General features: G+C 42.1%; 1 protein-coding gene across 2 annotated transcripts in view; it reads right to left on the reverse strand.

Annotated features, from left to right (window-relative positions):
• Positions 1 to 4,275: 4,275 nt before the first annotated feature.
• Positions 4,276 to 15,438, reverse strand: part of LOC114648881 (uncharacterized) — a 44,439-nt gene continuing 33,276 nt past the window's right edge. For both annotated transcript variants that reach the window (XM_028798175.2, XM_028798174.2), the window contains exon 3: positions 4,276 to 5,413. In XM_028798175.2, coding sequence (XP_028654008.1) covers positions 5,232 to 5,413 — 182 coding nt within the window. In that variant the 3' untranslated portion in view covers positions 4,276 to 5,231. The remainder of the gene's footprint in view (positions 5,414 to 15,438) is intronic.

Here is a 15,438-nt window from a genome sequence, read left to right on the forward strand (position 1 = left end):
CACAGTAGGATAGGAACACCTAGTGTCCACTGCTGTACTGGTACAGATTTGACACACCGGCGTCATGTTTTCACACAGTTACCTGTGCACGCAGGCATTGTTTGAGAAGATGTTGAAAGATTTGTTTTTGTTTTTTTTTGAATGTACGTTTTCTGTTGCTTGTGCATGACAATGTATAATGTCAGTGTCTGACCCGCCCGATTGACACTGCACATTGTTATTGTAACCTGAAAGAGTAAAAGGCTTAGTGTCTTCCACATTTCTCCTCACAAGAACATTAACAGTTGCTGCGTTGAGAACAGTGCGTTGGGGCTGACACCTCTCCTGTCTTTCCATCTGATCACAATCTTTTTGCCGTGTAAATACTGGCCCCCGCTACAGTTTGACGGGTTCATGCGATTGGAGTCACCAAGCATATCGCGGTGGTTTGGACATACAGTGCTGTATTCATCAGTTGTCCTTTGAAGCAAAATCTCAAGCAGTTCCGGTGAGGGATAGAAACTGTTTATACAGTAACTTTGGTCAAACAAAGAGTCCATGGTGACAGCACAGGTGATGTCGTAGTGACTGTACTTGCAATCGCATTTGGTTCCTCTACTAGTGCAAGTATTGAGTTTCAGATGTACTCAGGGTTTGCTTTGCATAGCATGTAGAACTTGATACTAAATCATTCCCTTTTGGATGTGATGTACTTTTATCTACAACAGTTTCCCTAGTAACCCATGAGACTTTTGTCAATACTTATGTCCACGGTGTACATTCCCGATATTTTGCTTTGCACCCTCCTCCACCATAATCTATCATCTGTGGGGGAGGAACGAAAGCTTTGTATTCGTCAACAATTTCAATCTCCGGTTTTCAACTGATGTCAACTTTTAGGGTCCCCTGATACAGAAAACATCAATGTCTCAATGATGGGTGTGTGTCACAGTTTCTTGAGGACGATCTAGAGCAAAAACAGCTGGACGTAAAAATACCAAACTTTAAACTTAAGCCTGTTATGAGATGAGGCGCTGATTAGTTTTTGAGCCAAATTATGAAAGAGAAAGAAGCACTCTAGAAGAACCCTCAAATACTGCAATTCTGTCAATAATTATGATTTCTTCACATCAATTGCTATCATAATAACCTATTTTACCTATTTAAATAATTACTGAAATGTTATAGAATAGTTTGGGTTAAGTTAGGGCGCAAAGTCTACTGATGCTCACATCTGAATTATTTGATGATCGTCTGATACACTTACCCACAGTTTGTACAGTTTCAGTGCTGGTGATTGGCCTCATTATCATAGTAATTGTTAATAGTGAGATGCAGGTAATTTAATAGTGAGTGAAAAATGACAGTCACTCATAATTTAACTGAAAAGGGGTGTCTACAGCAGCCGGACTGTGGATCAGTACCATCTCTGGACTCTTAAACATCTCATGGAGCATTGTGAAGACAGTCATCAACAAGTGGAGAAAGTATGGCTCAACAGTGATTCAACCAAGGTCAGGATGCCAATCCAAGATTGATGAGAAGGAGAAAACCTAGTCAGGGAGGCCACCAAGAGGCCCGAAGAAGAATTTCCTGGCAAGTACTCGTCGTTCCCTACATGTGACCACAATCAGTTGTATTTTTTATATGTCTGGGTTGTGGGGAAGGATAGTAAGACGAAAGCCTTTTCTCACAAAGAAAAACATCCAAGCCCAGTTAAACTGGTGTGCCCAGCCTCCCACAACCATGTGGGAAAGTGTATTATGGCCTGATGAGACCAAGGTGGAACTATTTGGCCATAATTCCAAAAAGTATGTTGTGCTGTGTTGTTCTGCTAATCATCAAAAAAAAAACACCATAGCCAGAGCAAAGCATGGTGGAGGCAGCATCGTGCTTTGGGGCTGCTTTTCTTCAGCTGGATCTGGGGCTTTTGTCAAAGTGGATGGAATCATGAATATCCACAAGTCTAATTTGGCACAAAACCTTCAAACATCTACTAGGGAGCTGAAGATGAAGAAGAACATCTCCTTTCAGTATCACAGCAACCCAGCGAGAGAGTTAGAGGTTGGGGAGCATGCGGAGATAGCATGTTGCCCACACCCACCACACGAGTCGCCACCTGCATGTCCTCTCTCATATCAGCTCTGTGTCCACAAATTAAAAAATGAAGCTTTCAAAGAAAAGACCACCATACTCGTGAAACATGAAGGAAGCTCAGTGTGTAGGTGATGGAATCACAAGACATTCTGGAGTGAAACGTCCTGCCCAATGTCAGAAAGCTCCATCTCAGTCACAGGTCACGGACCCTCAAACAGGATAAGGAGCCAAAATGCACAGCGAAAAGCCTCCAACAATGGCTAAGAACACAACATTGTGGCCTTTCAGGAGCCCTGATTTGAATCCCATCATGCATCTATGGCAAGAACTAAAACACGCAGACTGGAGAAGACCCCCAGCTCAAACGTGACACAGCTGGTGCAGTTTGCTCAGGACGACCTGTGGTACAGGTGCAGAACTCTCATGAGGAACTCCAGGAATCGCCTGTGTGTGCAGGGACTGCAAACTCTAAAGGTCATGCAACCAAATATTAGGTGGAGGGTCCCAACATTTTGGTCCACACCATTTTCATTTCTGTTATGATTTGAAATATCCTGTTGAATCAAAACTATATCTACTCATTTCATATCCTAAGTATGTCCTGCACACACTCACATGGCATCTGCAGCAACAGGCTGCTAGGGGTTTTGACAAGCAGATGGCTTACTCTGACTTTCCTGGCACTGTTCAGCACAGCGGTTTGTTTCAACATTTATTTTCTGCACCAGACATTCCCCTGAACTTATCAGATTTGCAGTATTTCTCAAGATGTGTTTTGTCATATAGCATTTAAATGGAATTCACAAAAGTGATTTAAGGAATGGCAGCTCAAAAAAACATATAGAAGGCCAACATGGACGCAATGCCCTGCCTGACTGTGTGTGGCTGCACTCTTCCTGTCGTCACCTCCAACATCTTTATCAGTTCATCTTTACCTGCCCAGGCTGTTCACTTTTTCCTGCATTTAGAAATGCTGACCTTGTAGCCCCGAGTTCTTGTTTTCTTTGTGAAATAGCTTGTGCTGCAAGTCACATACAGAACAGACGTGGATAATTTGGACATGGAGTGCAACTTCAACTATGGAAGCAGGAGAGTTTGGAAAGTTGTGAAGTCCCACTTAGACATCTTCTCATCTGTGCCGAGGCGGTTTGAATAAGTGTGGTCTCGGAGAAGCCCCCGGCTGGTGCATCGGCATTGCAGACAAGGCCTGTCTTGGTCACAGCAAGCATTAAACACTTGAGTTTCACATCAAATTGTGTGTAAATCATTTTGCTCATCATTATGCAAAGAGTTAATAAAAAAAAAAAATAAGTAAAAAAAAAAACTCAAGGAAAGCAAAGAAATGGGGCAAAGACCTTTGGAAGGTGCCACTCCTTTGTAGCCCCCTTACTTTTCTTTCATTTGGTTGGGAATAGGGGACAACAAAGCTACCGCCTGACCCCAAGAGATTCTTCTTAAAGGTTCTTGAGTTCACACCCATTGAAAAGGAACACAAGTTTAAACTGAGGTCCTCTGGTGCAGGCGCTTTACTTTAAGTCAGGTAAACTGCAGGACGTCTCCAACTTAAAAGTCTTGAGCTCACATCAGGGGTACAGGCTGTACATCAGACTTGTTGGCACAAGAACCAGACAATTGATTATTTTTAGTCTCCTCTAAGCTTCTGCCTGTTAGAAAGGTCTGACATTGTGAACAATAGCTTCTCATCATACAGCTCTGTTTCCTCTTTATCAACTGCTGACAACACCCAACTACTTCTTGTTACTGACTGGCCAACTCCAACTACTCACAGTGGCAAAGTGGTGATGACTCAAGGCTACAGAGCAGAAATCACAAGCTTGCAGCTCCAAAAGTTTTTTTTTGTGTGCCCATTTTTTATACTCGGTTGCACACTTCAGTGACAGCAGCAATCCATCGACACCTTTAAGAAAACAACTTTGATGTAAAGTCACCATCTTTCATTCATTTTATTCTTTATGTGCTACTAAAGCACACAAGTGAAGAAACACAAAAGTGCTTTTGAGATGTATTGGACGCAGTATTGGGATCAGTGTGCAGACCATTGGAGGGGTCTTGTACAGAATGAAGGAAATTTCTGTATTACCAGTAGAATTCAACAATGTGGACTGCTCTTGATTTGACATTTAACTGTCTGATGGTATTTAACACGTTTCAAAAAAGTAGTCCGTCACCCACAGGACCTTTTGTTAAATGCTAAACTTTATTTACACCTCCCCTTTAGTACCCCACATGTTAATCCACAAGATGTTAGAAAAGGACTTTGATTTTATTTACTTCTAGACTGCTCACGTAACAAGATCATTAAAACTAGAATCAAGTATATGCACAAGGTCAATGCATCTCCTCTACTTTTCATTCTTCTACCAAGTTTAAGGACAGCTTGTAGGCGGCGCTGGCTGTGAAGTGGTCTTGTTGCCAGCTGACTGCTCTTTAGTTTGTGTGTTGTGTAGTGAGCTAAAGATGAACACACAGACGCTACTTTCTCCTGCTAAAAGATCAATGAATGATTACTGTGAGCAAATAGAATGTTGTCAATTACACAGCAGTGAGAAGCCATTTCATATATTCCTCTACTATAACCAGATGTTACATGAATAGGGGATTTGTGTCCACTCCTAACTCAATGGACACAGTTTGTGGTCAGCTGCCACTTTCAGTAGATTACTAAACTTTGACTGTGCCCACTCCATTGTCTGCACATGGTATGTGAGCTGAAATGTTAGGTTTTTCTAAGCCCTACATGGCTCTGACTACCCCTCAGCCTTCATTTGGATAAGTAGATTAAAAAAATGGATGGGACTGTTTGTGATCACCTTACTTTCAACTCCTACTCATTTACTGAAAAGTGTTAGTTATAGCAATTCAGACGCACCAATGCTAATATTGTGATAACTTGTCTTCAGCTCTTGTGAAGCTGGACGTTTTAAAACACACACACCGACACCTAAAGTACTAGTGCTCTTGGAGATTGGCAACTGTAAAGAATCCAGAATGTCTGAGTTAGTTGTGTTCTGCACCGATGCTTCTATCTAGCGCCACACTAGATTATTAAAGGCCTTGGGTGTATTAATTAATAGCACAAACACCATTTTGTAAACACTGCTGCCTGGTAATCCCAGAAGCAAATAGTGACGTGGTCAGTTGGTAGAATCAATTACTGCCAAAGCAGAGTCCATCTCGTGACGAAACGAAACTCGGGCCTTCCTGCTGAAGTAGGCGCGACTGTTGTGGCCTTCGCTGTCGCTGCTGACAGATGCTGTTGATCGAGGCCTGCCTTTCTGGGCAGGGGGCTCTTCAGATGGCTGTGGTGAATCTGTTTCTGCGAAAAAAAAAAAAAAAAGGCATATTACTGGAGTCTGTAATGGCCTCAGAATTTGTTCTCCTCAAACAGAAAGCATCCCAAATGTGTCTCTAGTACTGAAATACCATAAGCAGAGCAACATGGAGGTGCAGTGCTTAGTCCTACTGCCTCAAGGATCCACTGTCCTGGGTTTGTATGCCATTTCCACTTGTGTTGAGTGTGCACATTCCCTCCCTGTGTCTGTGAGACATGCTGCAGGGGGCCTTGTGATTGACTGGCACCGGCACCCTGTCCATTTCCTGCCTTGTGCCAGTCTTGCGTGACTAAATTCTAGCCTGCTGCAATCCTGAATTCCACCAAGTAGGGTCTTCAGCGTATACAGTATCTGTCTCTCTAGGAGGAACTTCCACTGTATCAAAAGTATATCTTATGTATAAACTTCCACTGTATCAAAAGTATATCTTATGTATAAATTATACATCAAAGCCAAGTGACATCAACTATTTTATCTAGAAGTTGCTTTGCTTTCCTGCAAAGAATCTATCAGACTGAACTCAACAATTCACAGTTTACACTGTAAGCATGTTATTCAAGAAATTCTGCCACCCTTCATGAAACCAAACAAAAGTGAATGTATACAGTAACATTCAATCAATCGATAAAATCCATCACTGGAACCGACTGCTACTAGAAACCTGTGGTCTGAATTGAGGTGCAGACTTGAAATGTTGTGCATGGATCAGTGGTCCAGGCCTCTCAGATGGGCTCCAGCTTTCCCACATTTTACAGGCGGAAGCTCAGTGCTGGTATCCACTCCAGGGGAGGCAACACCAAATATTAACTGTACAGCTACCAATTTATTTTAAGATCTATGTGTGCAGAAAAATAAATTGCATTACTCAATAAAATTGCATTTGAGAAATTAATTTAAAAAAGAGGTGTACAGATTCCTTATTAGTTGTACTCCAAAATGTTAACGACTGGTAACAACGTGCCAATAACAAGCTTCAACTCTTGGCTGCTGCTATCCTTGTCATTTATCCCATGAATTACATAAGTTGTCATTTTTTGTTGTTTTAAAATATAGAAAGCACCAGTTAATGTACAACTTTCATTGTGGATGTACTCTTCTTCATTTTGTGTTGGAGAGCAGTAGCAAAAGGCACACACCTGTAACTCAAAGAAAACCGCCAATGAAGATACAATAGATGGGTGCTGTGCAACGGAAGCAGTTTTTCTTTGTTGACCTTTAAAAAAAACCTGTTTTTAGAAATAGTGTTTAGTCTTTAAACTAAAAAAGAAATGTAATGGTTTTGAAATGAGTTTGATATTTCAACATGGATCTTTTATTAGAAAATTTCTGAAAGGGTGAACTTTGTCTTCAGCGTTTACCACTGCGATATTTCACAGCCATTGAGCTCAGAAAGCTGGTGACGAATGTGCAGAGACTGCCAAACAGCTTTGTCTATTTATCAATATCAAGGACAAAAGCACCAGCAGAGCGCTTTATTCTTGAGCAGTCCTTATTCGGATACTTGGTTCAGGCAGTATCCTTTTAGACATTTGTGTTTCTCTTCTAAACTCTCTTGTCCTCCTTTTAAAGAGAAAGATCATTTCTAAATGGCAGGATAAATGCATATGTTATTCAAATTATATTTTTGGTTTTAAACAAACCAACTAATATTGGCACATGACTATTCAGATAAATGTTGAGATAGACAGTTAAGTTTCACTACTGCACTCACTTGATTAGTATGCATGTGTTGGATACTGAAAGTGTTTACATGAAAACAAAGGCAAAGAAAGATTTTTTTCAGTTGCACCTATCAGCATAATTAACGGAGCGCCTAAGTTTAAACACGGTCAAACTGTAGATGGAAGATCTTGAAATTAACCTCTAGAAGTAAACCACTTCAATTTTGTATTGCTCAGTCTGTAGCTTTATCCTCCTTGTAGTCACCATCATGAGTGACCCAAAGTGGACACATGGCTGATTTGAAGAAGGGCCAATAAACACCTTTGCTTTCTAAGGTGTTCCCATCTATGCTCACTAACTTTTGCAAGTGCCTGGTGGAACCCATGCTCAGGGGCTGCTCAGCTCGATAACTCTAAACACTATAAAGAAGGATGAAGTCCGCACCGCCCATCACTGTCAACTTCCTTCACTCCCCTACAGCCACTCATGCAGACATCCGTTTCTTCTGTATATATCATCTCATCTGCTCACACTACATATATCTATCTATAGTATCTAAAGTACATTCATCACATTTTCATTTTAGAAAGCATGTTATTCAAGAAATTCTGCCACCCTTCATGAAACCAAACAAAATACATACAGTAACAGTCAATCTATAAAAACTAGGATGTGTTTTGGCCATCTCAGGACGTGATTCCTACTGGAAAACTGTGATTTGAACTGATGCGCAGATGACCCCAGAACTCAAAATGTTCTGCATGGATCAGTGGTCCAGGCCCCTCAGAAGTGCTGTATTGTACCACTGTCACTAGTCGGGGCGGAAAACTGCAGCTAAGAATTTCATTGAATTAATGCACATTACACTTCACACTGTTCACATTTAACTATTCTTTTAAAACAAAAACCTACACTCAAGGTGCTTGTGTGAAACATGGACCGCAGAACCAGGTGTGTCACCCAAGCTGGGGCCCAGGCTTCTTTTAGCTTAATATTGGTGATAAGCCAGCAATTAAAGGAAAACTGAATTCAGAAAAATTAAACTATGCCATTAAGCAACCAGTTAAATCTGCACTAGTGAGCCAGGAACAATGGTGTTTAATATAAACACAACCTTTTTCCTCTCCTTAGATTTTCATCTCATGTACAACCCTGTAGCTGTGCTAACAAGGGGGCTACATTTCCCATCAGGCAATAAAAGTTTGCTGTAGCCAGTTGGAAGCTGCCAGATCAGCTGTGCTGAAATTACACTGGGCTGGAACAGCTCGTCTCACACAATGTTTGAATAGGAGACCGCAGGTATTTTTTTTTTCTCAACAACTTTATTGCCACATTGGATTATAAAACCTTTTGTCTAGCAGTATATCTTTTTTTCAGCCATACTGCACTTCCAAAAATATCATTCCGCCATTTTGTTTTTATTTGGAACAGTTTCAGAGAAATCGACATGTCTAAAAGGAGTACTGCACTGCTCTTAAGGAGCAATGTTTCTTTTCTCAAACTCCCTAAAAAGCCTTTATAAAAATCCAAAAAAAAAAACACTCTTAGAGAGTACAATTGCAAATTTGCAAGTGAAACAAATTTTAGCATAAATTTCCTTTTGTCATCACTCCCTATTATAAATTTACATATAAATTTAATAAAATCAGATTCGATAATAAAATCAGTTTCAGACAGGGAGATATTTTACATAACCGAGAAAGATTCAGCTTTCTAACAGTGGCAGCCTTGGGCTTGTTACTCTTGCAGGCCAATGGAATTGTTATTGTATTTTACACATTATCTCGTGCATGCAGTACATCTTCTATGTGCCTTTAGACACATCTTCAATGACACCCTCACACAGGTGACCCCCACTTTGAGTTGATCAAGCCCTGACTTGCATCCCAATAGAAGCCACTCACGATCAGCCCTGTTAATCCAAAGGCACCTAGTGGCTTTCTCTGTAGCTTCACCTCAAGGATAATGGCCCTCCTCCTTGCCTCTCCTGTAATGCCCAGTTGAATGAGGACTTTGCAGTGTGAACGTTCTGCAAATCCTCTAAAGTCAACCTCAATGGGCTCACATCTTCCACCCTCTGTCTCATTCCTAGTACTTTGCACATTTCTTCTTATTTGCTTCTTCCATACATTCTTCCCAGGGTGCTGTGAGTTCCAGCATAAACAGGTGGTTTTTCACCTCAGAGATAACAATCATGTCTGCCGGAGTGATGTCATGACAAAATGTTGCAGAAACTTCAGCGGTTTATCCAGTTCAACATGCAGCTGCTAGTCTGGGGCCATAGAAAGGAGGCCTGTCCTCATTTTTGGTTGTGGCCAAGGTTTACCTCCAGTTTTCACAAGCGACGTCTTCTTTATGGTGTGATGGTACTTGCTGGACTGAATAGCAGTAGCTATACTTTTGGCAGCCGCCCTGAGCACCTGGTCATGGTGCCAGCGATAGCAATCATCCTCATGGGCCTTTGGGCACCTACTGAAAGAGGTGTTCTAAGGATCCACTTCCAGAGCACAGAAAATAGGACGGTGTCTCACTTTTGACCCCAATATGTAGCTTTGCCAACCTGGGTAGGGCATTGTAGACGGCTTACACAAGAAACAGGACACAATAGACATCTTACCGCACAATGTTAGACCAGGTAATCGTTCACTGCAGTTCACTCTCCCACCTTGTCCATGCACTCTGCTGTCTGAGCCCCAATGTCCTGCTCAACTGCCCTTACTCCACGCCTGCTTGAACCTCTTCCTGGATAAGATGCTGTCACTCCTTGCCCTGGTCTTCGCCAACCTGCATCTCTGGGAAGAATCCAACACCCACTCTGCTGCCCACCAGCGCTTTTTGCCTTAGGCATGATTCTGCCACCTCCACTTTCACCCTGCCCTTACTTCAGTGACCAGAAGAGTCCTCCATGGACATTGGAGTCCCTGTACTGGAGGGCTTGTCTTGTGCATGCAACCATAAACTCTTCTATGAGGCAACTGAATGGTCCCATACAGAGCTGAAAACCTGAAAACTGTGGAAGCGCATAAATCAACAGAGGCCACAAGAGTTAACGTAGGATGGAGTGTTGATAAATCCATGCCTTAAATCTGCCGGGCAGGCCTGACTTGTCGACCCTGGTAAGCCAGACTTTGATGTCATGATGGCCTTCTGAATGACAATGTTGTTTTTTAAACTTCAGTCGAAGAGCTTCCCCAGACTCTCGACTGGTTGTTCCGTTACGGAGGGGATGGTAGTTCCAAATAATGAGAAGCAGAATTTATCAACCACCTAGCCCATCTTCAGCACCATGGACCTTGACTTTGTGGGCTTAAAACACATCCTAGCCCAGGTAATGTTTTTTTCCCCCAAGTCCTTGTAGGAATCCACCTACTCCCTGTGACCAATACTGTTGTGATCATTAAGTCATCCATAAACACTCTAAATGTGGGGTTGGTGTACACCCAAGTTGGTTAGGGGGCCTCTGAATTCCACCTCGGCTGCTACTGCCACCAAGTTCACATCTAGGGCAAAAATAATTACAGAGATGGTACAGCCTGTTATTTTTCTTTTTCCAGATGGTGCAAGTCTGAGGTTTGTGACCCAGAAGTGACGCTCAGCCTGAACTTGTAGTAATTCAGGATAAGACCCTAGATCTTGCTGGGAACATGTTGGCGGTGTAGTGCAAGCTCAACCAGTCAGTGCATGCTGGACCCATAGGAATTGGCCAGGTCCAATCACAGCACGACAAAGTCTCTTCTGTTTTCATGAGCTTCTCTGATGAGCCATGTGACTAGCCCAGTGTGCTCCAAGCACACATGAACTCCAAGAATCCCACCCTTCTTAACTGAGGGGGCGATGTAACATTTCTGAGGAGAAATGCTGTCAATGTTCGGGAGACAATACTGAAAAATACTTTCCCTTCAACACTCAGCAGTGAGATTGACCAAAATCATCTGAGTTTTCCTCTTTAGGGATCCACCCTTCCTCTGAACACCTCCACTGGTCAGCAACTCTCCCCCTTTGCCATATTACCTTCAACATCTTCCATAGGTGTTAGTGCGGGCTCTGTACAGCACTTGTAAACAATGCAAGGTACTCCACTAGAGCCTGTAGCAAAGGTTTAATGTGCTGCCTTATTGACCTCCTCAACTTCCTGATTGAACTCTGTTGTTGGGGATGATGAACTGAGCTGATAAGGGCATCATTAGGTTCGAGCACTTGATCCCTCATCAGGTCACTCAGGCCATCATAGAGGAAGAAATTTACTTCATCTATTGAGCACACAAAGAGGCCACTGTGTTTGCCCCCCAATAGTTGTTTCATAAAGCCAAAAGGGGCTGATGATGAAAGCTAACTGTTTTCTGGCTCCCTCTCTCTACCTCTTCTCCTGTGCCACTCCTCTCTGCGGAGGGTCATAAGCCTTTTCCTAAGGATGTTTCTTAGGTTAGCCAAGGCTTGCTTCTCCTGTTCCCAGTGGATGTGTTCAATTGGCTTTTGAGGGTTCAAAGCTCCTGCTGCTGTTGATATATTCTAGTGGCTCTGTGGTTCATGGTGTAGGTGGTTGGCTTAATGTTACCTTTGTCAGTGTAGCCAACCCTCTCAGACGCACAGCTGAAGATGATGGAAGTCATCATCTGGAGTCGACTGTCTGCATCTTTGGCCATGGCTTGGTTAATTTGGACACATCCTTGTCAAACTGCAACCATGCATTGCAGTTGCTGTCTAACTATTCTGCAATGAATTGGAGACTCTGGTACGTAGAGGGACTCGGCTCTGTGGGTTGCCTCCTGCCCCTCTCACTTCATTCTAGTCTGATGGATTTTTAAGCTACATTGGTTCTTACACAACTTTCTGCAGATACATCTCTAAGTCATGTCTTTTGTGTGGGTCAATAACCTTGCTTCTATCCTTGTTTCTTGAAGGCCTTTCTGTAACTTACTGGGGTTCTTTCTCACGAAAGAAACAGTCTGGGGTACTAACCCATGCTGTCTCCGGTGCAGTCTTTCCATGCTGTCAATTGTCTCTCCAGTAGACACCAATCAATTCTTTGTTGTCAATTTGAAGAAACAAATAACTTGTCATTTTTACCACACCTTTAAATTCCTAACTCTTATTTAAATTATTTTGTGTAGTTTTCTATAATTGTCAGTATTCTGATGTTTTAATGGCAAGCAGAACAAAATCACTTGAATGCTTTTTTACCCCCAGTGTTACCCAGTTGTGTGCTTATTAGTAAAATAATATTTTAAATAACCAGAGTATTAAAAGTAAAGTAAAGAAAAACATGACTTTAACCAGTTTGAAACTGCACCGTGATTACAAACCCAAGATGGTCAATCCAAGAGACACCTTATGAGTTTAGTGGAAACCAAATACATTTGAGCTTACTTTGACTAATCATCACTTTGTTATAATGGCAGAGGGAGCCAAATGTTGCTGGATGTGCTTAGGACTTCTTGGTACTGTTTTACAAAAGAAATTTAAGTCTTTTCAGCTAGCTGGGAATTCAGGCTATTGGAAAGTCTGCACAGAAAGTGTCCATTTTATAGCATTTGTTGTGCCATGCTGAAGAAACAAACCAGTTAAGAAAGGGAGATTGACAACCCTGATAGTAGAATGACACGGCTTATGATGTTTTCATGAGAAACAAACATTTAACATTAGATAGGTTACCAGACTTACAAGAGCATCTGGGACTTTTATCAGATGCTGTTGGTATTTGAATTTGAAATTTGGAATTTAAGTTTTTAGCTACAGAAAAAAAAAATCTTTTATTGTATAAAATTGCTGAATATGAAAAATGAGCTTGGGAAAAAAGTTCTTTATAATGAATGTCTTAAAAGACATTCAGAATCTTGGATGAATATAAATTACATAGAGTGGTATAGTGGCACAAACAGAGAACATTAAATTTAAGATTGCCTTATTCAGTTCCTACCTTTAACCCATTGCGTGACCTTGACAAAGTCCCATAATCCAATGCTCTAACTGTAAAACATGTGTGTACATTGTTGTAACATGTTCTTATCTTCTAGGTCTCCTTAGCAAAATGTAAAATACTAAATAAAGCAAATTAGTGTAATGCTTTCCTGACAACAGCTGTGTACTATTATATGAACAAAGGAACAAGAGTGGGTTCCATCCCCTACAATTACTCAAAACCATTCCTCATTTTAATTATTTCAAAAAAGCCGATTTTAATTAGGGAAGTATTGTAGCATAGGGTCTATGCATTTTCCACATTTTCCCCATGTTCACGTGGATTTTCTGATGCATTCTGAAGTTTTCTTCCCACATTCCAAAGACATGCATGTTATGTTAAATGGCAATTCTAAAATCGGCCTCATAGGTGGGGTGTACATGGCACCAGACTGGTGATCTGCTCAGGGTTGGCTCCAAATTTATGCCTGATGCAGCTAGAGTTGACTCCAGTCATCTACAACCTTGAATTGGAGAAAGTGGATTTGAGATTGTCATCTACTTAATTAAAGAAAAAGAAAAAAAAAAAAGCTGTCATAGGCATTGATGGTGCCAAGTAGGATAAGAGGTCAGTGAGCATTCACATCAGTGCATTTCAGTGTTGTCACACAGAACAGAAAATAGTGGCTTTGAGTAGAAAACAGCTGTACGAGTCAGTTACAATATTTTTAAAAATATGTGAAACCAATGTCATCCTATAACAAGGTTGTTTTTTTTCCTTCCAAAGGAGCATTGCTAGAAGGAATTGCAATTACAGTCACACATTCAGGAGAACATAAGCAGTCTGACAGATGAGTGAAAGCCACTCAGTCTGTCAAGCTAATTTGTATACTTAATACCCCTTCCAAGTACATAAGAACTCTCTTAAACCTTTATATATCCTTGTGTGACAGCATACCCAGAAACATTTTACATCAAGGTTAAGTAATCATGACTGTCACAGAAAGATGTGAAGTGCAAGACAAAATATTTTACACAACACCAATATTGTTTTTCTAATACACATTTTACATATTATATACATACTGCTCAAAAAAATTAAAGGAACACTTTTTAATCCGAGTATAGCATCAAGTCAGTGAAACTTCTGGGCCATTGATCTTGTCAATTAAGTAGCAGAGAGGGCTGTAAATCAGATTCAGCTGTTTTGGTGTTAATGAAATTAACAACAGGTGCACCAGAGGGGCAACAATGAGACGACCCCCAAAACAGGAATGGATTAACAGGTGGAGGCCACGGACATTTTTCCCTCCTCATCTTTCGGACTGTTTTTTCAGTAGTTTTGCATTTGGCTACGGTCAGTGTCACTACTGGTAGCATGAGGGGATACCTGGACCCTACAGAGGTTGCACAGGTAGTCCAACCTCTCCAGGATGGCACACCAATACATGCCATTGCCAGAAGGTTTGCTCAAGGGCATGGAGGAGATTCCAGGAGACAGGCAGTTACTCTAGGAGAGCTGGACAGGGCTGTAGAAGGTTCTTAACTCATCACCAGGACCGGTATCTGCTCCTTTGGGCATGAAGGAACAGGATGAGCACTGCCAGAGGCCTAAAAAATGACCAAACAATCTGAAACAGACTTCATGAGGGTGGCCTGAGGGACGACGTCCTCTAGTGGGCCCTGTGCTCAATGTCTGGCACCGTGGAGCTCAACTGGCATTTGCCATAGAATACCAGAATTGGCAGGTCCACCACTGGCTACCCGTGCTTTTCACAGATGAGAGCAGGTTCGCCCCGAGTCCACATGACAGACTTGAAAGGGTCTGATGAAGCCGTGGAGAACATTATGCTGCCTGTAACATCGCTCAGCATGACAGGTTTGGTGGTGGGTCAGTGATGGTCTGGGAAGGCATATCCACGGAGGGACACACAGACCTCTACAAGCTAGACAACAGCACCTTGACTGCCATTAGGTATTGGGATGAAATCCTTGGACCCACTGTGGTGCTATGCTGGTGCAGTGGGTCCTGGGCTCCTCCTGGTGCACGACAATACCCGGCCTCATGTGGCAAGAGTATGTAGGCAGTTCCTGGAGGATGAAGGAATTGATACCATTGACTGGACCTCACGCTCACCTGACCTAAATCCAATAGAAGACCTCTGGGACATTATATTTCGATCCATCCGACACCGCCAGGTTGCACCTCAGACTGTCCAGGAGCTCGGTGATTCCCTGGAACAGATCTGGGAGAAGATCCCCCAGGACACCATCCATCTTCTCATTAGGAACATGCCCAGACATTGTCAGGTATGCATACAAGCACATGGGGGCATACAAACTACGGAGTATGATTTTGAGTTGCTGCACTGAAATTTCAGCAAAATGGACTTGCCTGCCGCATCATTTTTTCACTTTGATTTTCGAGGTGTCTTTGAATTCAGCCCTC

This window comes from Erpetoichthys calabaricus, chromosome 3, assembly GCF_900747795.2.
Source record: "Erpetoichthys calabaricus chromosome 3, fErpCal1.3, whole genome shotgun sequence".
Taxonomy (NCBI): Eukaryota; Metazoa; Chordata; class Cladistia; order Polypteriformes; family Polypteridae; genus Erpetoichthys; species Erpetoichthys calabaricus.